Source organism: Bombina bombina, chromosome 2 (genome assembly GCF_027579735.1).
Source record: "Bombina bombina isolate aBomBom1 chromosome 2, aBomBom1.pri, whole genome shotgun sequence".
In the NCBI taxonomy this organism is placed as follows: Eukaryota; Metazoa; Chordata; class Amphibia; order Anura; family Bombinatoridae; genus Bombina; species Bombina bombina.
The window spans coordinates 927,207,481-927,235,264 of record NC_069500.1 but is presented as its reverse complement, the minus strand read 5'-3'; the positions used below and the strand labels follow the sequence as shown (position 1 = coordinate 927,235,264).

The following is a 27,784-nucleotide window of genomic DNA, read 5'->3' as shown; positions in this document are numbered from 1 at the left end:
ACAATAAATCAATAACAAGGGTGTGTTTGTAACCATTTATTGAACATATTTTGTTTAGACGTTTTACGACGATCCGCCATTATCCTAATTCCTTCCTGCACACGAGAATCCATTGTCCGCTTTTTCTACTCCAAGGGAACATCCGCCATAAACCACACACCTAAACCTCCCCCTTTACCACACTCCAGCCAATCAGCAGACATGCAACGTCACGAAAACCCGGCACCGTCATTGGTTTGTTACTTTGCTATATAAAGGGAGGGAGGGCTAATCGCAGATCTTTTCCGTTGTAGTGTTCGGAGAGGTGTTTTGTGTGTAGACGTTTGTTTGTTTTCTTTTTATCGTCGCAATGGCCGGCTATAACAACGTGGAAGATTATTCCGAGGGCTCCAAGATTAACGCAAGCAAAAATCAGCAGGATGAGGGGTGAGTTTTATTTTGATATCTAACACTTGGAGGCCCCTTGTTTAGTGTGGGTGCATCATAAATTGTAATACGGGTAAGATGGCTTAGATAATAAACTTTATACAGCTCACTTATACATGTCTACATAAAGGTATCGTTAAGTTGGTGTGCGCCATTATTACGCCCTACAGAGTACTTTAATGCGTGAACCCGAAATTCGACGTGATGCAATCTGCGTAGCGTCTTTTCAGCCTGAGTGCTTTTCGTCACTACCAGCCAATAGAAAACTAGTGGGCGAGGGGTTGTTTTAGGTATCATGTAGCGCGACGCGATGGATCCTGACGTCACGGCTTAATTCCTGCCTTTAGCGGCCTCTAGCGTTAGAGCCGAGGTTTAACTCTAAAAAAGATTTACTCAAGCAAGTGACTGATGTGTTTATTTATATAAAAGTCGTCATTTAAGTTGGACATGTTTTTTTAGAATTAGCTCCTGGTGCTTTTATTTTTATATATTAAGTTTTTTTTTTGTGTTTTTTTTTCCAGGAAAATGTTTATTGGAGGTCTGAGCTGGGATACAAGTAAGAAAGACCTTACAGAATACTTGACTCGTTTTGGTGAAGTGGTTGATTGTACAATTAAGACTGACCCATTGACAGGGCGTTCCAGAGGGTTTGGATTTGTCCTTTTTAAAGAGGCAGTGAGTGTAGACAAAGTAAGTGCCTGTAGATATAATTTGTGTTTACTTTAATTTTGTGATATAATCACATTGTTCTGACTATTTATCTTCTTCATATAGGTATTAGAAACAAAGGAACATAAACTTGATGGCAAGCTTATAGATCCAAAAAGAGCAAAAGCACTGAAGGGGAAAGAGCCTCCAAAAAAAGTGTTTGTTGGTGGTCTTAGCCAAGATACTACAGAGGAACAGATCAAGGAATATTTTGGAGCGTTTGGAGAGGTAAGACTATTAGTCTAATATGTCAACAGATAATTCATGAGTAATACATACTTTAAATAAACTTTTAGTTGTATCTGATGAGGGGGGGTGTATTTGCCATATCATTATTTTGAATGTAATAGCTATTTAAAATATGTTTAACATTTTTCATGCAAAATAGATCTTTAATGGTATATTAAACTAGTTCGATTTTTACTTAAAGGCTTTAACTTTTCTGTTTATAGGTTTACATTATTTTTTTTTTGTTTCAGATTGAAAACATTGAGTTGCCCATTGATACAAAGACTAATGAAAGGAGGGGTTTTTGCTTCATTACATACGCAGATGAAGATCCAGTTAAAAAACTCTTAGAGAGTAGATTTCATCAGATTGGTTCAGGAAAGGTAAGATAGATATTCATATTCTCTTCTGCATAGTGATTGTAAGTTGTTGTACTGTTAAAATATCATTGGAGTTGCCGCCTTAAAGGGATGGTAAAGCCTAACATTTATTTTATGAATCAGATAGAACATATGATTTTAAAACAACTTTCCAGTTTGCTTCATTCTCTTATCTATCAACTGCTGAATAGGCAACATTGCACTACTGGCAGGAAGCTGCTAACATCTAGTTAGCCAATCACAAGAGACAAATGCATACAGGCAACAATTGGTAGCAGCTCCCACTAGTGTATGCTATGTGCATATTCATTTTTTTTTTTTTTATCAAGGGATACTAAGAACAGAGCACATTTTGAAAGTAGAAGCACATTTTAAGTGTTTTAAAATGACATGATGAATCTGATTCATGCAAGTTTAATTGACTTTCCTTTCCCTTTAAGAACAGTGTGTAGGTGGGCACTCTTTGTAATTCCATGCCTTTACCTTAATCTATTAAATTAGTGCTAATCCTTTTTAATTCCATAAAATACTTGAGTTTAAGCAATGGTTTAGCGGTTCTGCAGTCAGAAATGAATGCCATTTGTGGAGTACCTGGTTAGTATGGTCTAATTTTGTTCTCTTTAATCCTCAGTGTGAAATAAAAGTTGCGCAGCCCAAAGAAGTTTACAGACAGCAGCAGCAACAAAGAGGTGGAGGTGGTGGTGCAGGAGGAAGAGGTGCACCATCTGGCAGAGGAGGCTCCAGAGGCAGAGGTATATGTAGTTTCATGATCTGAGTTCAGCTGCCATGTGAGCTGACACTTTTTCTAGGTGGCTGTTACATGTTTGTGTGAATTTGGTGACTTGGCTGTAAGTTTATTTTTACACGTCGCTTGTAACAGTTTACTGTTCAGAGTTGTGCTAAACGTTGCATTAATTCCTAGGTCAAGGTCAGAATTGGAATCAAGGGTACAACAACTACTATGATCAAGGCTACAACAATTACAGCGGCTCTTACAATGATCAAGGCTACAATAACTATGGTGGCTATGATTATCCTAGCTACAACTATGGAAGTTATGGAGGATACAATCAGGGATACACAGATTATAGTGGTATGACATCTTAGCACCTTAAAATTTATATTGTGTTGAATGACAAGGTGGTATTTCGTTTTTTTTTTTTTTTTTTTTTTATGCAACAGAGCATTTTGCTTTACTGTTAAAGTTGGTTTGAAAAGGGTATCTTCTGTAATAAGTGTGATTCTGCCATATAACAATGCAAAAATCACATGAAAAAATTGATGTACCAATGCTCAAAATATGGTTTCATGACGAGGTCTGTTGGACTGTGCCATACAGAACACTGGTCATGCAAATAAAATATACTGATTGACAAGTGGTTTGTGTGGTTTTTCCAAGTAGTAACATGACCTCTGGTGTTAAGTGTGCTGTGTTCACTGTATAGGTAGTCTCAAAATTAAAGCAGGGCTTTTTTTAAAGGAAGTCATTATTTTAGGCCAGTATGTGTAGCAGATTAGGAACTTTAAGGGAAGAAGGTAGAGCCTCAATTTTTGTCTTAAGCACATTTTTTTTAAAAGGTGTTTTTTGTTTTCCCAGGTCAGCAGAGCACATATGGCAAAGCAAGAGGAGGAGGAAACCATCAAAACAACTATCAACCATACTAATGGATCTTTAAGGTGTGTATTAAGAATGAGGTCACATCTTTACCATTGGGTAGCTTTTAATAAAGATAACTTTTAAACTGTGTGTGGACTGACTTTTTTAAAATTAATCTTTTGGATAACTTTTCCAACAGCCCTTAACACTTGCATAGGATGTTTTATAGCACTTAATTTAAAGATGCAGCCTTAATTGTTTCCCTTTTTTAAATACAGAAGAATTTTTTTTTTAAAATGGGGTTTTTTTAAGCCAAGTGATCTAAGGAATAATTAAGAATTTTTTAAAGTAATACCAGGTAAAGTACTGAAGTGGGTACAACTTAAGGTAAAGAAGAATGTTGTCTTCTAACGCTGACATTATACCTTGTTTGTACCCGCCAGCGGGAACTTCATTGCAGGCCGTGTGTCACCCTGACCACGTCTATCTCTGGTGTCGCACGTTGTGGGCAGAGCGCAAGGCATACACCTGAAATCGCTGTCCTGTGGTATGGTCTCTTCCAACTTCATGTACCAGCGTAAAGATTAAACTGGGAAACAACTAAAGACTTTGGCTTTTTAATCTTTTGAAAGTCTTAACGTTAAATTGTTTTTTGCAGGAGTTAAAAGTAGATTTCTTTTACAGCTTAATCATTTTTGATCTTCTGTTTTAATGAGTATTAAATGCTTGCTTTTCTTTATAGCTATTAGTGAAATCTACAGTCAAGAAGCTTTATGTTTTATATTAAGGGGCAAGAATTTAAAATCATATGTACAAGATGGACTGTCTTGATCAGGTGCAACCTAGTCATCTTCAGGCCATGACTATAAGTTTAAATTTTTTTCTAGAAAAAAACATGTCCGACTCTGGATGTCATTTAGTAAGTAATGTTAAGCCCAACTCGAAAAGCATAGGGGTTGCCTTGTCAAGCCTGTCTAAATGTGCATATGATTATATATAATTATTTAATAGATTAAAATTCTCTAACGAAAAATTAACACACGTTTCTTTGTTTTGTAGGCAGAAATGGATAAGGAGTAAACAATCACATTCGTCCATGCAGGAAGGGTCCTCTTTGAAATACTCTTCAGTGCGAGGGCTTGCATTTGAAAACAAGACATTTGTCTTGTTGTGTATATAGTACTGGCTTTTTTTATTGGGTTTTATTTTAAACTTTTTTTTTTTTTTTCTGTGTAAATGCAGAAGTTTTATGTTCTACAAAATGTGTTAATGTGTATAAATGCTCGTGACTCGGTGCATTAATGATGGAATATTTGTAATAAAAAAAATGGGAAATTTTTTTTCTCTGTATCTATGCTTTAGACTTAATTTATTAAATTTGTTTTGCCATTTTTCCTATTTTTGAGTATAAATTCAGAGCTGAAAATTTAGCCCAGTGCAACATTAACTTTTTTAAACTTAAGTAGAACATTTCTCAATTCAAGGATATTCTATTCAACTTGAGATAAATATTTAAAGGGAACGTCAAAACCTGATATCTCAGCATATTACAGATTTGTAATACTTTTTATTTTGTACCCTTTTATGTGGATGTTCTAATTCTGCTGGAAATGCACTTTGAAATGGAGACCTAACGTACAAAACATGTACTTAATGCTAACATGATTGCCATGTGCTAGCTTTTCTGCAGGCGTAAGGACATAAAAACCAAGCATTTCTTTCATGATTCAGAAAGAGCATGCAATTTTTAAGCAACTTTTCAATTTACTTATTTAATTTGCTGAAAGGTTTATCTAGGTAAGCTCGGGAGTATCAAAGAACTTTGGTTCTGGCTGCATATATATGCCTATTGTAATTGGTTCACCCATGTGTTCGGTTAGAAACCATTAGTGCATTGATTATCTTTTAGCAAATGATGCCATGAGAATGAAGCAAATTTTTCCAGTGGAAGTAAACTGGAAATTTGTTTAAAATTGTATGTTCTACCTAAATCGTGGATGAAATGTTTTGGCTTTCATGTCCTGTTTAGATCCTCCAAATAAAGGTAGCTTGTGCTTTTTTTTTCTTTTTCTGCAGAGCAAGAAGAGTCTAGGTGTTTACTGACTTTTTTTTTTATTCTAACCGCTACAGTTGTTGAAAAGAACTGTATGGTACTATAGGCTAAAAAGAAGTAATGCATCACAGAATAACACAATTGTGAATCTTAAGTTACTATTTTCACTCCACAATTTGAGGGAGAAATATAACTGCCTCTAATGGTTACAAAGATAATATGGCTAAATAGCAAATTGCCTGCTGCTACACTGCATACATTATAAGAAGCTTAATTCTTTTGTCAAGAATTCTAGCTTTGTAGTAAGGGAGGATTCTATGGATATATTATATATCATATCAATAACACTGGCGTTACTGGATTTATATAGCCAAATGTATATCACAGGTAAAATCAGCATACGTTGACTACAAAAATCCAGTTTTCAACATTACTTTGTTTATATACAAATGTCTATGTATTAACCCTATACTCATTTACACACAAGACAATTGGCTAGTAATTACTTGCATTAGGGATGGGGCATAATTTGTGTGAATTCTGACTATAAACCCAGTAAAAGCAGACTAAAGCAAAACTTGTGTAAGTATGTTAAACTGTTAAGTACTTTAACAATTTTGTACATTCAAGTTAGTTGTTGGATTTCAAACTGCTCTAAGGAGATATGATATATGATGTCAATGCAAACAATTAACAGCCTACATGAGGTGAGCAAATGTAGGGCACACTTCCCAAATGTTTTATGAAGAAAGGAGTCTTTCTTTTTAATGACACAAGTTCACGGATCATCTTAATTACTATTGGGAATACCAGTCCTGCCCTGCTTGAGGCGGCAAAGAGCAGCAAAGCTGTTAAATATCACCTCCCTCCCAACCCAGTCATTCTCTTTGCCTACGTTAAGTGCAAGGAGGTGGTAAATTAGGTGTTTAAAAAATATAAACTCTTGATTGAAGGATCTTTTCTAAGTAGTGCAAGATTGTGTTGCTTTGTCCTAGGGTGTAGCCGTAGTCCATATCAGTCTCTTGAGTAGAGCAGTGGTGGCTTTAGAGCAATGGGAACTTGTGGGACATAATTCTCACTGAGCCTCCCATATTCTGATGCTGCCCTTACCCTGAAAACCTGAGGGATATTATGCAGGACTTTTGTTTATTTACAGGTCCATGTGAGGGAGAGAACCTCTCAAACCTGGAACTGCCTTGCTGTCAGGCAGAAAATGAGTTAAGTGCTTACTTTATTTCTGAGGGTAGAAAGAAAACTCGGAAAAGGTTTGGGCACTTAATTTTTATTCAGACCTCATTGAACCTGGGCTCTTTGTTAAAGGGTTACAAAGATAGATTCTCCTAGTGTATTAGGGGAACACTATGGCAGCTTGGACGCAGGGGCTGGATGTGACTCATCTCACAGTGGTTTCATAACTAATAGCCGACCGGGACATTGCAAATTGACATACAATGAGCTGTACTGCAGAGAGCGAGCTCAGTGTGAGGTTTCTCTGTTAAATTGTAGCGAACCGACTAAGCAGCTGTCTAAACTGAAGCTGATCAGTCTGTTATTTTGCTCCCAGTGGTTGAACTTAGTATGTAATAATGGCGACCGGGAGACGGCTGTTGAAATGCCTGCAATGGGCGGAGCTTGTGTGACGCCAATTTAGTTGCGCACCTCTTTCCTAGCACTTCTGGTTATCGGAAGGAACAGAGGAATTTGTCTGAGTGTTTGCGCTTAGGACAGACAGTGCTACAGCTGAGTTAGGTTTTTGAGCAGAAAGGCAGGCACCTCAGCTGGTTTAGCTGAGCTGTAGAGGGGGTTTGCAGTACTCCTGTACCTAATTCAGCCATTTCTGCCCACTTAAAAATAAGTTAAGACTTTTATTTGATTAATCTTCCATATGTGAGTCAGATTGGTCCAAGAGACCCTACAAAGTGTCACCTTATGTTTTTAAACAAATTTGGGACCACCGATCCCTTTCTCTGTTCCTTATGTTGTGAGAACTTTACTATAGGGATAAAAAATTGTCTCCCCAAGTGTCCATAAAATTTTATAGCCCACACATGCAGTGCCCTGCACTTCCTTGCAAACTCCATCTGGAGTTACTCGGCAAGATATTGCTTCTTTAATGTCATTGGCGATATTTGTTGCATTATCTGCTTTTCGCTTGATGAAATGAATTTAATCAGATACAGTAGTAGCTATGCTGAATGTTTCTTCCAGGAAGCCTGAAGAGGAAGATACTTTGGTAGTATATAAGGGGAAAATCTCAGACTCTGTTTGGGTAATACCTTTATCTGATACTAAAGTTGTTTCTTTCAGTTTAACACCTCTGTTTGCTACCTAAGGAGGTTCCAACTATCCTGAAGAACTCAAACATTACTGGCGTAGTCAATCCTAATCAGTATAGTAAAACTAAACGTGTATTTTGATGTGCCCTCCATGGTGTATGTATTTTTGGTACCAGAAAGGGCTACAGAGAGACAGAGTACCCCTTTTTCTCCATCTCCTAACTTTAATGGATGTTTTCTGTCAGACTATTGAGGAGTCTTGGCTGACGGTTCCCTAGGAGGTAAAAGAATGTATGTACACCAGGGTTTACAATGACTACCTGCAGTGTTAACATCACTAGTGGGGTAGCATAAAAAGTAAAAATGGTTTAATGTGTTGTCTATTCCTATCGTATAGCCACTCCCCTTGAAAAAATCCATGTGTTCCTACATATTCCTATTAACAAGGATCATCACAAGTTTCTAAGGTTTGCCTTTATAGTCAAACGCTTCTAATTTGTGGCAATTCCCTTCGGTCTTGCTACAGTTCCCAGAATTTTTTCAAAGGTTCTGGGATCTCTGTTGGCGGTGCTTCGGTTACGGGGCCTTGCAGTGGTACCCTATCTGGACGACATCCTGGTCCAGGCACCATCCTTTCAACAAGCAAGATTCCTCATCCTTCCTGCGATCTCACCGTTGGAAGGTAAAATCGGTTAAAAGGCTACTTAGTTGCAAACCCAAGGGTATCTTTCTTAGGAACATAAGATTTCCTATCAATGCAGTTTTTTCTGACAGAAGTCAGGAATGCAAAGATTTTGATTCTGATCTAGTTCTGCAGTCCACTCCTTGGCCATCGGTGGCTCAGTGCATGGAGGTATCAGGCTGATGGTGGCGTCAATGGACATCAACCTGTTTGTTCGGTTTCACCTCAGACCTCTGCAGTTAAACATGCTCAAACAATTGTACGGAGATTATGCGGACTTGTCTTCTCAAATAATACGGGAGCAGGAGACAAGGGATTTTCTTAAATGGTGGTTGTCTCTAGATGATCTTCCCCAGGGATCCTGCTTTGGCAGACCATCTTGGGTGATTGTGACAACAGTCGCCAGCCTTCTAGGATGGGGAGCAGTCTGGGGATCTCTAAAAGCTCGGGGAGTTTGGATTCAGTCAGAGTCTGTTCTTCCTATAAACATTCTGGAGCTGAGGGCAATCTTCAATGCCCTTCTGGCCTGGCTCCAGTTAGTCTTGGTCCAGTTTATCAGGTTCCAATCGGACAATTACATCAATCATCAGGGAGGAACGAGGAGTTCCTTAGCGATGACAGAGGTAACCAAAATAATTCAGTGGGCGGAAACCCACTCTTGCTGTCTGTCTGCGATCCACATCCCAGGAGTGGTCAGCTGGGAGGCGGACTTTCTGAGCAGGCAGACCTTTCATCCGGGGGAGTGGAAACCACCCGGAAGCGTTTTGCTGCCTGATCCTCAAATGGGGTCAGCCGGAACTGGATCTCATGGCATATCGGCAGAGTGCCAAGCTTCCGAGGTACGGGTCCAGGGACCCTCAGGCGATACTGATAGATGTCCTGGTGGCACCTTGGACTTTCAGTCTAGCATACCTATTTCCTCCGTTTGCTCTTCTTCCTCGGGTCATGGCTCAAATTAAGCAGGAGAGGGCCTCAGTGATCCTCATTGCACCAGCTTGGCCTCGCAGGATTTGGTATGCGGATCTAGTGGTTATGTCGTGTCTGCCACCTTGGAGACTTCCGTTGAGGAAGGGCCTTCTACTTCAAGGGCCCTCTACTTCAAGGGCCCTTCACTCAAATCTAGTTTCTCTGAAGCTAACTGCTTGGAGATTGAACGCTTAATTTAAAAAATATCCAAGCAGGGATTTTCAGAATTGGTCATAGAGACCATGATTCAGGCTCGTAAACCTGTAACTAGAAGGATTATCATAAGAGATAGCGTACCTATCTTTATTGGTGTGAATCCAGAGACTACTCTGGGAGTGAGGATCCTATAATTCTGTCTTTTCTCCAAGAGGGTAGAGAAAGATTTATCAACAAGTTCCCCTAATGAACCAAAATTCTGCCTTATCTATTTTGTTACAGAATCGTCTGGCAGATGTTCCAGATATGCAATCCTTTTGTCAGGCTTTGATCAGGATCAGACCTGTGTTCAAGCTAGTTACTCCTCCATGGAGTCTTAATTTCATTCAGATTAGGTAGTTTTACGTACTAAAATTAGGATTTCTTCCTAAAGTTGTTTCCTTTCTGTCCTTTACTTTGGTCGAATGACTGGGTTGGGAGGGAATGGAGGTGATATTTAACAGCTTTGCTGTGGTGCTCTTTGCTGCCTCCTACAGGGCAGGAGTGGTATTCCCAATAGTAATTAAGATGATCCGTGCACTCATTGTGTCAAAAAAGAAATACATTTATCAGGTAAGCATAAATTTTCTTTTCTAAACATTTGGGAAAGTATTGGAGTGATTTTAAACTTGTGTAAAGCCACCACAAAGTAGACCTTTTATAGTTGCCGTTTTGTATAGTTTGGACAGGTGGATTGACTATCATGTGAGTACAGTGTAGTTAGTGATCCCAAATTATCCTCCCTGTACAGTTGAGACTGAAATGATTACAAATCTGAAGAAAACCCCCACGTCTTAAAAGTGCATTTGTTCAGGATTCTCAAACATTACTTACTGTGTTCATGAGGACTGCTTCTTACTCTGAATCGATAACCAGCACTAAGGTGCCATTCTCTTTGCATGTAATTGTAACACAGGTTCTACTAACTGGTCTGAGCACCAACAAGAACTTTTCTAAATGTATTTTTGTCTTTAAATTGTAGCATATTTATTTGCAGACTCATAAAAGGGTGAATCTACCAGCAACATACTACAGAGTTTTATGACAAGCTTCTCTTCATAGTTTAGTACAGTTTACCCCTACATGTTGAAGGGGCTCTTCACCCAACAGAATCCTCAAATGTGCTATCTCTTGAGACTATCTCACTACCCAGTTTTCCTCCTTGATTATTGCATAACCAATTTTTATGTTGTTAAATCATATGAATTAGAAAAGCCTATGCTCTGGACAGCCTGAAGCAGTTAAAAAGCATTCAGCAATGCAGCCACTGCAAATAATGTAAAGCTCCTGTTCTGTATTGTGCACACTATATAGCTTGCTGGTGTTGCCCAGTATGAAGTGGCAGAACTTCACCATCTTGTGTGCCGTTACCATTTATTAAAGTGTTTAAACTTTCCAATTAATATCTAATTTGATTCATTCTCTTTTGTTGAATAAGCAGCAATGCACTACCTGGGAGCTAGCTGGACACATTGGGTCAGCCAATAACATGAGATGTGCAGCAACCAATCAGCAGCTCCTGCGCCTACCTCTGTATTCTTTTAAGCAAAGGATACCAAGAGAACAAAACTAATTATATAATAGAAGTAAATTGGAAAGTTGATTAAAAATCCCATTCTCTGAACCATGAAAGAAAGAAAAAATTGGGTTTAATGTCTCTAACCCAGTGTTTCCCAAACCCTTAACAGGCCACAAATTCATATTTTAACTAGAGCACAGGTGAAATAATCAGTTCACCCATTAGCTGATCAGTTCACCTGTGCTTTCGTTAAGATATAATAAATATGTGGCCTATTAAGGGTCCTGAGGACTGGAGTTGGGATACACTGCACTACAGTATATATATATATATATATAAATAAAACTAATAACGGTACTGACAGACAGCTGCCAGTACCTAAGATAGCGGACACATACGGTTGCCAGCTGCCCCCCCCCAAAAATACTGCACCATCTTTTGATGACTAGGCACAAAGGTAGATGGGCGTCACATTGCCTCTGTAAAGCAACATCAGCCTCCACAATGTATATTTTTCACTGCTAAGCAGTAATTTAACCCCTTGGTTTCTAGTAACATACCGTCAATAATTTGACCTCTAGCTGCGAGTAACACATGTAAGCAGTAAAGATTTTACACTCCACTTCTTTCTGTTCCATATCTGCAATTAATTTAGGCATATTAGGTATTTTATATTTTGCTAACACTGCACATTTTAGTGCCCAGTATATTTGTGAGAATTTTACTAGACAGCACAGTAAAATACTGGACTGTTCGGTTGAATAATAGACACCTGGCAACCCTACCAACACAACTGAGAGGAATAAGGATTAGAGAGCTGTTTGAAAAGGGTAAGGGGTCCTACACTGCAGAAAATCAATAAATAGAATTGTTATTTAAAAAAATTAAATTAAACTTCATACTGGCAGATTGACTGCCAGTACCTAATATGGTGGTCAGGTGTGTGTGATTAATCCCTGCATTAAAATACTATTATCCTTACCAGATAACTAATTGACCCTTTCACTGCCTGGAATTTCAGAAGTGTAGTGCGCAGTTGCAATTAGCAGCCTTCTACTTGCGAAAAACTAATTGCAAAGCCATGCATGTCTGCTATTTCTGAACAAAAGGGACCCCAGATAACCTTTTACAACCATTTTTCTTTTGGCTGCAGTAGTTATGTGAACATCATATTAGTGAGAGACCCAAAGTTTGTAAAAAAAAAAGTAATTTTTAAAAAAATATGATTGCATTTGGTGCAGAAACAGTGGCATGAAATATAGCAAAATGGGGCTAGATTAACAACAGTGGGTTATATAAAAATAAATATATATAGTTTTGATAGGTAAATAAAAAACATGCGGATATGATACAACATTGTCTTTTGTACTTCCATGGAGCATGCTTTAAAGGGACATTCCGGTCAAAAGTTAAATGCATATAGATTAATTATATCTTTGCAATATATATGTATTGGCAAAAATGCTTCTAGTAAAAGTTATCACTGTTTTAGTGTTAATATTTTTATCAGCTCTTGTGAAGCATAGCTAGATATTCTCAGTGCACCAGTATTTAAAATAAAACAGCTGCTCAGAGCACCAGTAGGGCTTGTATTGTAATAAATTACAATACAATATGCACAGTGCATATTTAAATACGCTTTTGAAACGGTTATAGCTTTTATTAGAAGCATTTTTGCGAATACATGTATATTATAAAAATGCTTCTATTCAAAATTGAAATGCATCCATGTGGATTCCAATTTTGGCTGGAATGTCCCTTTAATATAGCTATCCCATTTCCCCAAAAATGTATATACTTAATTCTTTTTTTTTACTTCTATAACACAACGCTCCAATATTAAGAGGACAGTCTACTCCAGAATTGTCATTGTTTAAAAATATAGATAATCCCTTTATTACCCATTCCCCAGTTTTGTATAACCAATACGGTTATATTAATATACTTTTTAGCTCTGTGATTACCTTGTATTGAAGCCTCTGCAGACTGCCCCCATATTTCAGTTCTTTTGAAGACTTGTATTTTAGTCAATCAGTGCTGACTCCTAGGTAACTACGGACTTGAGCACAATGTTATATATATGATACACATGAACTAATGCCCTCTAGCTGTAAAAAACTGTCAAATGCATTCAGGTCAGAGGCGGCCTTCAAGGGCTTAGAAATTAGCATATGAGCCTACCTAGGTTTAACTTTCAACTAAGAATACCAAGAGAACAAAGCAAATTTGATGATAAAAATACATTGAAAGTTTTTTTAAATTGCCCTATCTGAATCATGAAAGTTTAATTTTGACTAGACTGTCCCTGTGATTAACTATAAGATGTTATTGTTGAACTCAGCTATTTATGAATGAGTGCCTGGTTTTTAAAAATACTATTCAAAACGGGCACTTTCATTCATTAAACTTTACATTGCAACTTCTTTTTTTTTAAAATACCTTTTTCTTCAGCAAACACACACAGACTGCCATCCTCCGCCTGCAGCTCTTCTGTACTTTAAAGGGACACTGAACCTAATTTTTTTATTTTGTGATTCAGATAGAGCATGACATTTTAAGCAACTTTCTAATTTATTAATATTATCAAATTTTCTTTATTCTCTTGGTATCTTTATTTAAAATGCAACAATGTAAGTTTAGATGCCGGCCCATTTTCCGTGAACAACCTGGGTTGTCCTTGCTGTTGGTGGATAAATTCATCTACCAATCAAAAAGTACTTTCCAGAGTTCTGAACCAAGAAAAAAGCTTAGATGCCTTCTTTTTCAAATAAAGACAGCAAGAGAACGAAGAAAAATTGATAATAGGAGTAGATCACAAAGTTGCTTAAAATTGCATGCTCTATCTAAATCATGAAAGAAAAAATTTGGGTTCAGTGTCCATTTAATACCTCAGCAATGACAAAACCAGCTTCCTCCAATCATGGCGTACACCCCAGAGCGTCCATCTCATAAGGCCACACTGTGATTGGAGGAAGCCAGTTTCATCATTAAAGTGCTAAGTACAGAGGAGCTGCAGGCGGAGGATCGTGGTCTGTGTTCGCTAAAGAAAAAGGTATTTTAAAGTTTAAAAGCAAAGTTTAATGAATGAAAGTGCCCTTGTTTTTAATAGCATTTTTAAGAACCGGGCACTCATTCATTCATGAAACTTTACATTCACTTTAATCAGAAATTAATCTTGCCCCAGAACTGATTTATCAAAGGACAAGACTAAAAAGAATATAACGCCTCTGCTATCGGTGCATTACATTTTATGCATCTATCTGTGAAACTCCTATCTATGTAATAAAGAGGGTGTCAACAATATCTGAATGATAATATTAAAATTAGATTTGCTTATACTTGCAGATTTTTTCATTTTTTGCAACTTCCTTAACCCTTTAACGACCAAGGACGACGTGTCAAGCACATGGTGATTGCTTCCAGGTGCTTTCAGGGTATTGCAGTGATGCCTCAATATTCAGGCATTCTGCAATACTCTTTTCTTTTTTAAGACACGATGAGTCCACGGATCATCTTAATTACTAATGGGATATTCACCTCCTGGTTAGCAGGAGGAGGCAAAGAGCACCACAGCAGAGCTGTTAAATAGCGTCTCCCTTCCCTCCCACTCCAGTCATTCTCTTTGCCTACGTTAGTGATAGGAAGAGGTAAAGTGAGGTGTTAGATTAGATTCTTCAATCAAGAGTTTATTATTATTTATTATTTTTAAAATAGTGCAAGATTGTGCTGCTTTGTTCTAGGGTGTAGCCGTAGTCCATATCAGTCTCTTCAGTAGAGCATTGGTGGCTTTAGAGCAATGGGAACTTGTGGGACATAATTCTCACTGCGTCTCCCATGTAATTGTTTGCTGCCCTTACCAAGAAAATCTGAGGGATATTTACTCAGGACTTTCGTTTTAAATTACAGGTCCATGTGAGGGAGAGGACCTCGCAAACCTGGGAACTGCCTTACTGTCCGGCAGGAGACAATGACGTAAGTGCTAACTTTATTCTGGGGGTTGAAGTAAGGAGACTCAGAAAATAGTTGGGCACTTCATTTTTATTATTCCTCATTGGATTTAGCTTCCTTATCAGAGGCTTACAGATAGATTCCCTCAGAGTTTTACGGGACACTTTGGGACAGTTAGATGCAGGCACTGGGGTTGAATGGGACATAGGCTCTCATTTCTATACATTAGAACGAGCTCAGTGTGAAGTGATCATATTGCCTTAACGGAGCCATCACTGAAGATAAGCTCGGTGTGAGGCAATGCTTGAGACTTATGTTATTATCTCCCAGCGGTTTAATAATAGCCGACCGGGAGATCTCATATTGCCATTAAGTGATGATTTGCCAGAACCATTGAGTTATATATACAGATAAGCTCAGTGTGAGGCAATGTATGGGACTTACGTTCTTATCTCCCGGCAGTTTAATAATAGCCGACCGGAAGATCTCTTATGGCCACAATTAATGAGCTATGCTTGAGCGAGCTCAGTGTAGGTGATTCCACGTTAGTCGGACTAGAAGCTGTTCAGTCCGTTACTATACTCCCAAAGGCCGTTTTACTAAGTAATAAATATTGATGGCGATCGGGAGAGGATTATGTTAACGCCCACGATGGGCGGAGTTATGTGTGGCGCCAATTTGTTGCGCACCACTTTGTTTGTTCTTCCTGGTATCGGAAGATTTAGTGGAGAGTGTTTCTCTTGTTATGGTGTAAGTGTTGCACCGGACAGTGTTTTATTTTGAAAGAGTTTTTATTGATTTTATATGAAATAAATACACTACAAAATACAGGCAAACACAATCAGGTTATCAAATTTGTCAACTAGTTTCCATTTATATCCACTTAGTTTGAACCCTAACAACTCTGTAGTAGAGCTGTTATTACTCTTATGTCCCCGGCTCTCTCGCTGCCATCCAAATACTTATCGCATCTTAAAGGTGTGATCACCAGTCACGGTACAGAAAAACCATTACATTACAATAATAGTTATGTGTAGTAAGTGAACACTGATAGGTAATATTTATAGGTGGTGGGTAGTAGGTAGTAGGCCCCGGCTCTCTGATAAGGTTCCCAACATTTGCCTTGTTTCTATTGTGGGGTTTTGAGACCTCTTTGTGTTCTATCCTCTTGGTACATAATGAAAGGTTCCCATTGTGCGACAAACTCGTCCCTAGTATTCAAGGTTTCCGCAGCTAAGCTAGCCATTTCATAATGATATGTTAACTTCTTTTCAATGATTGCAAAACTAGGGGGTGTGGATTTCCAATATTGTGCTAAGCTAATCCTAACTACTGTACATATTGTCATAACAAGTTTCTGGTGTTGTTTTAGGATGGAAGGGACTGAGAAGTGTAGCAGTGCCTGTTCGTGGGATAAAGCTATGTGTTTCTGGAAGATTGCACTGAGAAGACCTGAGGTCTGCTCCCAAATTTCTTTAATTTTATCGCATTGCCACCACATATGCATATATGTTCCTCTATCGTTACATCCTCTGTAACAAGCTTTTGGAGGTGAGTTCTCAGTCCCTCCAAATCTAGTTGGGTGGAGATACCATCTGAAGACTACTTTGAGATAGTTCTCTTTCAATATGGCATTATGTGAAAAGGAAAGGCCCTTAGCTAAGTTAGAGTTCCACGTCTTAATAGGCCAAGTCATATTCAGGTCTTGTTCCCATTTCAGTATATTTGGGGATTTAGTCTCTCTAAAGTGATTATTAAAAGTAGGGTATAGCAGAGAAATGGAACCATGTGTCGGGTCTTTAGTTAGGCATAAGGTCTCAAATGTAGTGATTAGTGATGTTCTGGAAGAACCCATTGCCTCTTGAGCTCTAGATTTTAGTTGTAGATAGTGATACCATATATTTCTGTCATTAGGGTCAATGTCTCTGTATTGCTCGAAAGAGAGGAAACTGTTATTTATATAAACGTCGGCAATTCTATACAGTCCTTTGTTTGCCCATTTCTGTTGTACACTTAAGTCTATTGAAGTCTGTGGTAGCACTAAAGGTGTTAGTTTAGATTTATCTTGGATTAGAGGATATTTGTTGATCAATTTATTCCATAAGGATATGGTGTGTGAAATCGCTACAAATTTGTATATACCTGATTGAGTATGTTTTTTTGGGGTCCACAGTAATCTGGAAATCTGGTCTGTGTTGGCTATCTCTGATTCAATCTGTACCCAGAGGGGTTGATGTGTCCTGCTGAACCAGTGTGCTGTCTGGGCCATTCGTGCCGAATAATAGTAGGAAATCATATGTGGAAGGCCTACCCCTCCATCTCTTCTGTGTGTACTCATAATTTTTTTGTTAATTCTAGCAGGTTTTCCCTGCCAGATAAACCGCAAAATGTCTCTTTGAAGAGCATTAAGCTCCGTAATTGGGATAGAGATCGGTAAGGATCGGAACAAATAAAGTAGTTTTGGCAGAAGAGTCATTTTGGTGGATATAATCCTACCATAGAAGGATATCTTAAGCTTAAGCCATTTGGTGATTAGGTTCCTAATGTGTGTGAACATGGGGAGGTAATTTGCTTGATATAAGGAGAAGATATTGGTTGGGAGGAATATCCCTAGATATTTTAACTTTTTTTGAGCCCATTTAAAAGAGAAATTAAGTTCTAGTAATTTTTTTGTGTGTAGGGGTAGATTGATGCTAAGCGCTTCGCATTTATCTTCGTTTATTTTATATCCGGATAGTGTTCCATATTGGTGTATTAAAGCATATAATGGGGGTAGGGCTAGAAGTGGTCTGGTTAAAGATAATATTATATCATCCGCGAATAATGATATTTTGTATTCTTTGGTTCCTATTCTAAGTCCAGATATGTCAGGGTCATTCCTAATTTGAATAGCTAGTGGCTCATTGCAAAGTGCAAATAAGAGGGGGGACAAAGGGCAGCCCTGACGTGTCCCATTCTTGATTGGTATTGGTTTGGATTGGTATCCTGAAATTTTAACAAAGGCTGTTGGGTGCGAGTAAAGGGATGAGAGGGCGTCTGAGAAGGCTCCAGTAATACCTGTTTTTGTAAGTACAGCAAACATGTAATCCCAATTGATTCTATCAAACGCCTTCTCTGCGTCCAAGGCGAGGAACAAAGAAGGCGTTTTTTCAGTCGTGGCCACGTTAATCAGGTCAATAATCTTACGTGTGTTGTCTGGGGCTTCCCTATTTTTGATAAACCCCACTTGGTCTGGTTGGATTAAATTTTTGAGAATGGGGTTAAATCTGTTTGCTAGGATTTTTGTAAAGATTTTTACATCCTGGTTTATCAGGGATATGGGCCTATAATTTTGACAGTGTTGATGATTTTTTCCCGGTATTGGGATTACCGCGATTCTGGCCATGAGCATTTCTTTAGGGATTTCTTTACCTTGCATGATCGCGTTAAAAACTAGGGAGAGCTGGGGGACCACCGCCTCTTGTAGTGTTTTATAAAAGACACCAGAGTATCCATCTGGACCCGGTGTTTTGGTGCTCTTCATGGTTTTTATGGCTCATTTTATCTCATCTTGGGATATGGGTGCGTTCAAGTTACTCCATTCTTCCTCTGAGATTGTGGGTAATGTGTTGAGACCTAAAAATGTATCCAAATCTTTGGATTTGTTCCCACCTGTTATGTGTGGGGAAAGGTTGTAGAGATTGTGATAAAAGTCAGCAAATATATTGGCAATTTGGAGGGGGTCGTTGGTGCTCTTATTGTCAGGGAGTTGAAGTTGTGGGACTGTGGTGTTCCTAGTGATTTCTTTGAGTTTATTGGCTAACATTTTGTCGGGTTTGTTCCCATATATATAGTAGTGTGTGTGCATCTGTTTTATAGATCTGGCTGCATCTTTGTTTAATATTTTATCTATCTCCTCGTTTATGCATCTTACTCTTGTTCTATGCTTTCTGCTAGTATTCGCCCCGGCAAGAGAGCGCAGTTCGCTGGCTTCGTGTTGTAGCTGTGACAGTCTAGCTTTCTGTAATTTATTGCGTTTACCTGATTCTGCTATCAGGAACCCTCTTATGTAGGCCTTCAGTGCTCCCCAGATGTGAAGTGGGTTAGGTGTGCTATCTGTGTTAATGCTAAGGAATTCTGCTATTTGTCTATTAAGGTTTTGTAGTATCACCGGGTCTTGTAACAAACCAGCATTGAGGGACCACGACTTAGTTCTGTTCGGATTTAAAACTCCAGAGTGATCTGACCAAGGGCAATTTAGGATTCTTGCATTGGTTAGAAGGGGGATCATAATTTGACTCATAAAAATATAATCCAGCCTGGATTGAGTGTGATGCATTGGGGAGGAATAAGTGTAGTCCCTATCCTTCCCATTTAAGGATCTCCAGCTATCAACCAGATTGTGATCTAATGAGAAGTCTTTTAAGATATTTGAAGGGGTTCCAGAGGATCTGGGTTGTGCAGTTTCCACTGTTGTTCTGTCTAGTTTCTGGTCAAGCGTAAGGTTAAAGTCACCCCCTACAATGATTTTGTATCGTTTCCATTGTGTCAGTAGTTTGCTTAATTTTGTTATGAAAAGTGCTTGGTGATCATTAGGGGCGTAAACATTAACCAATAGTATTGGTGTGTTTTGGATTAAGCCTCTTATTAGTAAAAATCTGCCTTCTTTGTCTCTTATTATTTCCTCTTCTTTAAAGTTTAGGAAGGAGTGTAAAAGTACTGTGACCCCACATTTATTTTTCCCACTAACCGCATGGTATTGTGTTGAATACACTTAGTCCCAATAATGTGGCGTGAAATTTTTAGTGAAGTGTGTCTCTTGTAGCATGACTATTTGGGCCTGTAATGTTTTGTAGGTGGTGATTGCCTTTTTCCGCTTGATATCTGAATTAAGGCCTCTAACGTTATGTGAAATGCACCGGACAGTGTTTTAAAAGGGCTTAGTCCAGAATATCTAACCCGTTTTCTGCACACAAAAATAAAAAGTTGGAGTTTAAAATTAAAGAGACAGTATAGTTTTTTTAGGTGTTACTTTTATTAAAGGAATTTCAGCTGTGTATTAGTTAATTCATCCTTGTGTCTTGGGATGGAACAAGAGCACACATAAAATAAAGTTACTTTTTAAAATTTAAAGAGACAGTAACTTTTTTTATGTGTCAATTTTTATTAAAAAAAATTGCACTTTTTTTTCTTCTGAACTTTCTCCTTTTAAGGCGTTTGCTGTTTAGGAGTCTGTTGACAATGGTCACGTTATGCCACAAATTTCTCCTATAGTGCCCACAAAATGTTATGGCCCACATGCAGTGCCCTGCGCTTCCTCTCACACTCCATCCGGAGTTACTCTGCATTTAATGCATTATATGTTTCCCCCAGGTGGAAGAAAACATTTCTATAGGAGTTATTTTCAATCATTTAGGTGATTGATTCAGTAGTTGCTATTCCGAATGGTTCTTCCCTGTTAACGGAAAGAGGAAGATACTTCGGGATTACATGAGAGAGAATTCTCAGTCTCAGATGAAAAAATATTTTTATTTGATCCTGAGGTTGTTTTTCTTTCAGTTTTTTAGCTTGAACACCTCCATTTGGTACTTTAGGAGGTTTTAACTACCCTGGGCGACTCTGACAATACCGGTGTAATCTATCCTTGTGCGTCCAGTAAGTTATAAGGAATGGAAGAGACCGCATTCCCTATATTTCAAAAGAGGTTTCCCATAGCCGACTCAGCTAAGGTGGCTGTGCAAACATTCCCTAGGGTGGAAGGAGTAGTTTCCAGCTTAGCTATGAGAACTATTATACCCTTAGAGGATAGTTGGGTTTTTCACAGGTCCTATGGACAAAAAGTAGAAAAGGATGTACAGTAGGTCTTAAAATGGCAGTTAACTGTGTACTTTGCTACCGTCACTAGTGCAACGGCATATTGGTTTGATGCGTTGTCTGATACTACTAAGTCAGAATCTCCCCTGGATAAAATTCAGGATCAGATAAAAGCTTTCAGATGGGCTAATTCCTTTATTTCAAAATCTTCCCTCCAAGTTTTTAATCTGGGAGCATAGGTTTCAGGTTTCTCTGTTCCAGCTCACAGAGCCTTATAGTTAGAGCCTTGCTCTACGGATGTATGCTCTAAGTCTAAACTTTTAGCGATTCCTTACAAGGAGAAGTCCTTGTTGGGACCTGGCTTGACGGAAAAAAATTATTTTGAGATTTAAAGAATTAAAAAAAAAAAAAATCGAATTAGCCTGCTGTTGAATCAAAGACAGCATGAAGGACATGCCCTCGATCCGGGGATCGGATCTTGTAGGGGGCAGACTTTCCGTCTTCGTTCAGGCTTGGGTTCGAGATGTTCAGGATCCCTGGGCAATAGAAAATAGTGTCCCGGGGATACAATCTAGAGTTCTTACACTGCATAGGAGACCTATCAGACCTGGGAGTGATTGTTCCAGTTTCTGTACAGGTTCTGGGGGTTTTATCCCAATCGGTTTGTGGTTCCCACAAAAGAGGGAACCTTCAGACCACTTTTTAGATCTCAAGAGTCTAAATAAACTTCTTTGTGTACCGTCCTTCAAGATGGAATCTATTCGTTCCATTCTTTCCTTGATCCAAGAGGGTCAATTTATGACAACAGTGGATTTAAAGGATGCGTACATTCATGTGCCATTCTCAGGAATTGTATCAAGTTCTAAGGTTTGCCTTTTTTGGGCAAACACTTCCAGTTCGTGGCTCTTCCTTTCGGTCTTGCCACAGCTCTCAGAGTTTTCACAAGATTTCACACAGACATGGTGTTATCCTTCTCGCGTTCTCACGGGTGGAAGGTTAATTTGGTGGGAGTTCCTTAGTATCAAGCGCAAGGGTAACTTTCTTGGGAACCATAGCAGATTCCATGTCAATGAAGATTTTTCTGATAGAATGTCAGGACATCAGAGATCATTGATACTTGTCTAATCATTCAGTCCACTCCTCGGTCTTCAGTGGCTCAGTACATGGAGGTTATCGGGCTGATGGTGGCGGCAATGGACATCATCCCGTTTGCTTGGTTCCATCTAAGACCTCTGCAGTTAAGCATGCTCAGGCAATGGATCGGAGATCATACAGATTTGTCTCCTCAAATACTGCTGGAGCGGGAGACAAGGGATTCTCTTCAATGGTGGTTGTCTCTGGATCATCTCTCCCAGGGAACCTGTTTTCGCAGACCATCTTGGGTGATTGTGTTAACAGAAGCCAGCCTTTTAGGGTGGGGAGCAATATGGGGCTCCCTAAGGGCTCAGGGGTTGTGGACTCAGTCAAAGTCTGTTCTTCCTATAAACATTTTGCAGTTGAGAGTGATCTACAAGGTCCTTCTGACCTGGCCTCAGTTAGCCTCGGTCCAGTTTATCAAGTTCCAGTCGAACAAAATAACGTCGGTGGCTTACATCAATCATCAGGGAGGAATAAGGAGTTCCTTAGCGATGACAGAGGTATCCAAAATAATTCAGTGGGCGAAGGCCCATTCTTGCGGCCTATCGGCAATCCACATCCCAGGGGGGGGTCAACTGGGAGGTGAGTTTCCTGAAGCAGGCAGACTTTTCTCTTGGGGGGAGTGGGTACTACATCCCGAAGTGTTGTCCAGTTTTTTCATCCATTTGCTTTTCTTTCTCGGGTCATTGCTCGCATCAAGCAGGAGAGGGCATCGGTGATCCTCATAGCACCAGCTGCGCCTCGCAGGATTTGGTATGCAGACCTGGTGGACATGTCATCTCTGCCACCTTGGAGACTTCCGTTGAGGTAGGACCTTCTGATTCAAGGGCTCCTCCTTCATCCAACTCTGGTTTCTCTGAAAAGGACTGCTTGGAGATTGAACGTTTAATTTTATCCAAGCGGGGTTTCCTGACTCGGTCATTGAGACCATGATTCAGGCTTGTAAGCCTGTCTCTAGAAAGATTTATCATAAGATATGACGTAAATATCTCTATTGGTGTGAATCCATGAGATACTCATGGAGTAGTGTTAGGATTCCTAGCATTTTGTCTTTCTCCAAGAGGGTTGGAGAAAGGTTTATCGTCCAGTTCCCTGAAGGGTCAAATCTCTGACTTTTTCTATTTTGTTACTCAGACATCTGGCAGATGTCCTAGATGTACAATCTTTTTGTCAGACCTTGGTTGGGATCAGGCCTGTATTCAAACCAGTTACTCCTCCATGGAGTCTGAGTTTCGATCTCAGAGTTCTTCAAGGGGCTCTGTTTGAGCCTATGCATTCCTTAGATATTATGTTGTTATCTGGGAAAGTTTTATTTCTTGTTGCTCTCTGGCGTAGCTTAGTCGCTAGCACTCCTGGTTGAGAAGCAGAAGTTTGAGAGTTTAGATCTACCCACGGGTACTGTTCATTTAATGGAGAGTGTCAGAGCTCTCGGCATTTCAGTTTGAGTCTCCTTATCTTATTTTGCATTTCAGATAAGGTAGTTTTACGTACTAAATTAGGATTTCTTCCTAAGGTTGTTTCTGATCGGAACAATAATCAGGAGATTGTTGTTCTTCTCTTGTGTCCTAATCCTTTGTCTCAGAAGGAAAGACTTCTGCACAATTTGGACATGGTCCATGCTTTAAAGTTTTACCTGCAGGCGACTACGGACTGTCGTCAGTCTTCTTCTTTGTGTGTGTTTTTTTCGAGAAAACGCAAGTGACAGAAAGCTACGGCTACTTCTCTTTCTTTTGGCTGAAGAATATCATATGTTTTGCATAGGAAACTGCTGACAGCAGCTTCCAGAGAGAGTTGCGGCTCATTCCAAGAGGGCTGTTGCTTCCTCATGGGCATTCCAGAAGAAAGATTCTGTGGAACAGATTTTTTAGACTGCAACTTGGTCTTCTCTTCTCAGATGAAGCTGTTTTTGGGAGAAAGGTTTTTCAAGCAGTGGTGCCTTCCGTTTAGGTTCCCTGTCTTGTCCCTCCCGTATCATCTGTGTACCCTAGCTTGGGTATTGAATCCCATTAGTAATTAAGATGATCTGTGGACTTATAGTGTCTTAAAAAATAAAAGAAAATTTATGCTTACCTGATAAATTTATTTCTTTTTTGACACGATGAGTCCACGGCCCACCCTGTTCTTTTAGACAGGTTGTGGGTTATTATAAACTTCAGACACCTTGGCTTTTCCTTTCTCTTCCTAACTTCGGTCGAATGAGTGGTGCTCTTTGCCTCCTCCTGCTGACCAGGAGGTGAATATCCCTTTAGTAATTAAGATGATCCGTGGACTCATAGTATCAAAAAATAAATAAATTTATCAGGTAAGCATAAATTTTCTTTTTTTAGGCACCGATGCAGAGAGAGCCACTCTGTGGCAGTCTCTGCATCGGCCAGCGATGCTGCCAATCGTTGGTGGGTGGGAGCCTTAGCAGGGAGGTGGGTGGGCGGCCCATCGCTGGAGGCAGTTCCGGATCCTGTTGGTGAAGTGCGTGTGAGGGGGGGAAGCCTGTAGTGTATATGGGGAGGAGGGAGAGGGAGGGGTGAAATAAAAAATACATGTTGGGAAAGGGATCTGGGAGGGGGGGAGGGTATTGAGGGGGGCAGCTACACTACAGAAAAATGGGGTATTTTATCATCTTAAAAAAAAAGCCACATATTTACTAAACTGGGTACTGGCAGACAGCTACCAGTACCCAAGATGGTGGCAAATAGGTAGAGGGGGGAGGGTTAGAGCGCTGTTGGGGGGATCAGGGAGGTTGGAGGCAAAGGGGGGATCCAACACTGCATAATAAATATATTTTTAAAAAAAGCCTTTTATTTTAGTACTGGCAGACTTTCTGCCAGTACTTAAGATGGTGGTGACAATTGTGAGATGGGGGAGGGAAAAGAGCTGTTTGAGGGGGGTCAGGGAGGAATCAGGGGGTGGGATATGTCAGGTGGGAGGCTGATCTCAACACTAAAGCTAAAATTAACCCTACAAGCTACCTAATTAACCCCTTAACTGCTGGGCATAATACAAGTGTGGTGCACAGTGGCATTTAGCGGCCTTTTAATTACCAAAAAGCAATGCCAAAGCCATATATGTCTGCTATTTCTGAACAAAGGAGATCACAGAGAAGCATTTACAACCATTTGTGCCATAATTGCACAAGCTGTTTGTAAATCATTTCAGTGAGAGACCTAGTTTGTGAAAAAGTTAACAATTTTTTTTATTTGATCACATTTGGCGGTCAAATGGTGGCATGAAATATACCAAAATGGGCCTAGATCAATACTTTGGATTGTCTACTAAAAAAATATATACACATGATGTCAAGGGATATTCAGGGATTCCTGACAGATATCAGTGTCACTATGTAACTATCGCTAATTTTGAAAAAACAAAATGGTTTGGAAATTGCAAAGTGCTATTTGTATTTATTGCCCTATAACTTGCAAAAAAAAAGCAAAGAACACATCCTACAAAAACCGTTCGTTAACGACCAAGCACATGGTGATCACTTCCAGGCGCTTTCAGGGTATTGCAGTGATGCCTCACTTGCATAAAAAAGCAAAGAACATGTAAACATTGGGTATTTCTAAATTCAGGACAAAATTTAAAAACTATTTAGCATGGGTGTTTTTTGGTGGTTGTAGGTGTGTTAACATATTTTGGGGGTTAAAGTTAGAAAAGGTGTGTTTTTTTCAATGTTTTCATCATATTTTATATTTTTTATAGTAAATTATAAGATATGATGAAAATAATTGTATCTTTAGAAAGTCCATTTAATGGCGAGAATAACGGTATATAATATGTGTGGGTACAGTAAATAATTAAGAGGAAAATTACAGCTTAATACAAGCACAGCAGAAATGTAAAAATAGCCCTGGTAGTTATACTTTCCTCACTTTTTTAGCAGCCCTTTTATATGCCACTTTAAAGTTAGATTCTGAATGACACCATCATTCTTAATCAATAATTTATATTAACTAGAAATTGAATGTTTCCCTATTTTGAAAAGTTGAATACAATTACTATAAACTGACCAGTCCCAATCACTTCCATTTTCGGTTATTAATTTATAAGCAAAGAGTCTAATTTCTATATATGCAAAAAAAAAAAATCTTGTTGGGGCAAACCATATTCCTTTCTCAAGGTCTCAAACGTTTTAATCTGTATTGTACCTTTTTATATTCAAAAATTACTTATATTTGTCAGTCCTTTTCTTTTCTACCTATAAAAGACCTTAGTCCTTCTTTAAAAACAGGGTTACCAACTATAGAAAGATATTCTGAAATCTTAAAGGGACATTAAAGTCATAATTAGACATTCATGGTTTTGACAGCATAGAATTTTAAACAACTTTCCAATTTACTTATATTATTTAATTTGCTTCCTTCTCTTGTTATCCATTGCTGAATCATTTATCTAGGAAAGTTGCTGATTGGTGGCTGCATATATATATAATGACCGATTGTAATTGGCTCACCCATGTGTTCAGTAAGAAACTAGCAGTGCATTGCTGCTCCTTCAACAAATGATACCAAGAGAATGAAGCAAATGTGATAATAAAAGTAAATTGGAAAGTTGTTCAAAATCGTATGCTCTACCTAAATCATGAAAGAAAAATTTGGGGTGTCATGTCCCTTTAACCTTAATGCCTTGTCTCGTACAGATACACTGCCAGGCTTTAATTACGTTGGAAATAGCCATATATTTTTTAATCTCAGGGGGGATATCTTTATTTCTTTCATGTAATTGGCAAGAGTCCATGAGCTAGTGACGTATGGGATATACATTCCTAACTGGAGGGGCAAAGTTTCCCAAACCTCAAAATGCCTATAAATACACCCCTCACCACACCCACAATTCAGTTTTACAAACTTTGCCTCCTATGGAGGTGGTGAAGTACGTTTGTGCTAGATTTCTACGTTGATATGCGCTTCTCAGCATTTTGAAGCCAGATTCCTCTCAGAGTACAGCGAATGTCAGAGGGATGTGAAGGGACTGGGGGTATCACTTATTGAATGCAATGGTTTTCCTCATGGGGATCTATTTCATAGGTTCTCTGTTATCGGTCGTAGAGATTAATCTCCTACCTCCCTTTTCAGATCGACGATATACTCTCATATTCCATTACCTCTACTGATAACCGTTTCAGTACTGGTTTGGCTATCTGCTATATGTGGATGGGTGTCTTTTGGGAAGTATGTTTTCATTACTTACTTAAGACACTCTCAGCTATGGTTTGGCACTTTATGTATTTATATAAAGTTCTAAATATATGTATTGTACTTATATTTGCTATGATTCAAGTTTTCAGTATATTTCCTTTTGCAGACTGTCAGTTTCATATCTGGGAAATGCTTTTTTAGGAAAAATGTATTTCTTACCTGGAGTATAGTCTTTTTTTCAATTGACTGTCATTTTAAATTTGCGGGCAGAATTAGGCTCGCGAGGGCGCAAAATGCCAAAGTATATTGCGTCATTTTTGGCGCAAGATTTTTTTTGGCGCAAAGTTACGTTCGATTATGAAAATTCGTCACTTCCAGCACCTTAGTTGACGCCAAGTCCTTTCACAAGGTTGCATTTTCAATGACACGAGTGTGTCATTTCCGGATGTTGTTAGCGCCAAAAAAATGTTTCTGTTTGTGTTGTGCGTCATACTTGGAGCCAAATATTTTCATTATTTAAAACCCTATTGATATATGCCTCTTGCCTTTTTTCTCTATCAAAGGGCTATGCTGCTTGCATTTTTTTCCCATTCCTGAAACTGCCATATAAGGAAATTGATAATTTTGCTTTATATGTTGTTTTTTTCTCTTACATTTGCAAAATGCCTCAATCTGATCCTGTCTCAGAAATCACTGTTGGAACCCTGCTGCCTGATAACAGTTCTACCAAAGCTAAGTGCA

The 27,784-nt window shown here is 38.9% G+C and overlaps 1 protein-coding gene across 2 annotated transcripts; it reads left to right on the top strand.

The window, feature by feature from the left end:
* The first annotated feature begins 272 nt into the window (after positions 1-272).
* Positions 273-4,689, top strand: HNRNPDL (heterogeneous nuclear ribonucleoprotein D like). 2 transcript variants are annotated; one of them, XR_008400701.1, is made up of 9 exons: positions 273-426; positions 948-1,116; positions 1,201-1,362; positions 1,614-1,745; positions 2,374-2,494; positions 2,665-2,835; positions 3,340-3,419; positions 3,783-3,886; positions 4,399-4,689. XR_008400701.1 is itself a non-coding variant. In XM_053703355.1 (8 exons), exons 1-7 carry the CDS (start codon positions 350-352, stop codon positions 3,405-3,407), a joined length of 900 nt encoding a protein of 299 aa, XP_053559330.1. In that variant the 5' UTR covers positions 273-349; the 3' UTR covers positions 3,408-3,419; positions 4,399-4,689. The 2 variants fall into 2 exon arrangements, 1 of the variants encoding a protein (XP_053559330.1); XM_053703355.1 differs by lacking the exon at positions 3,783-3,886.
* Positions 4,690-27,784: the final 23,095 nt, after the last annotated feature.

Coding starts and splice junctions, on each gene's coding strand:
- HNRNPDL (XM_053703355.1), top strand. CDS start 350: ATGGCCGGCTATAACAACGTGGAAGATTATTCCGAGGGCTCCAAGATT. Junction 2,495..2,664: donor AGGAGGCTCCAGAGGCAGAG/GTATATGTAGTT, acceptor ATTAATTCCTAG/GTCAAGGTCAGAATTGGAAT. Junction 2,836..3,339: donor GGGATACACAGATTATAGTG/GTATGACATCTT, acceptor TTGTTTTCCCAG/GTCAGCAGAGCACATATGGC.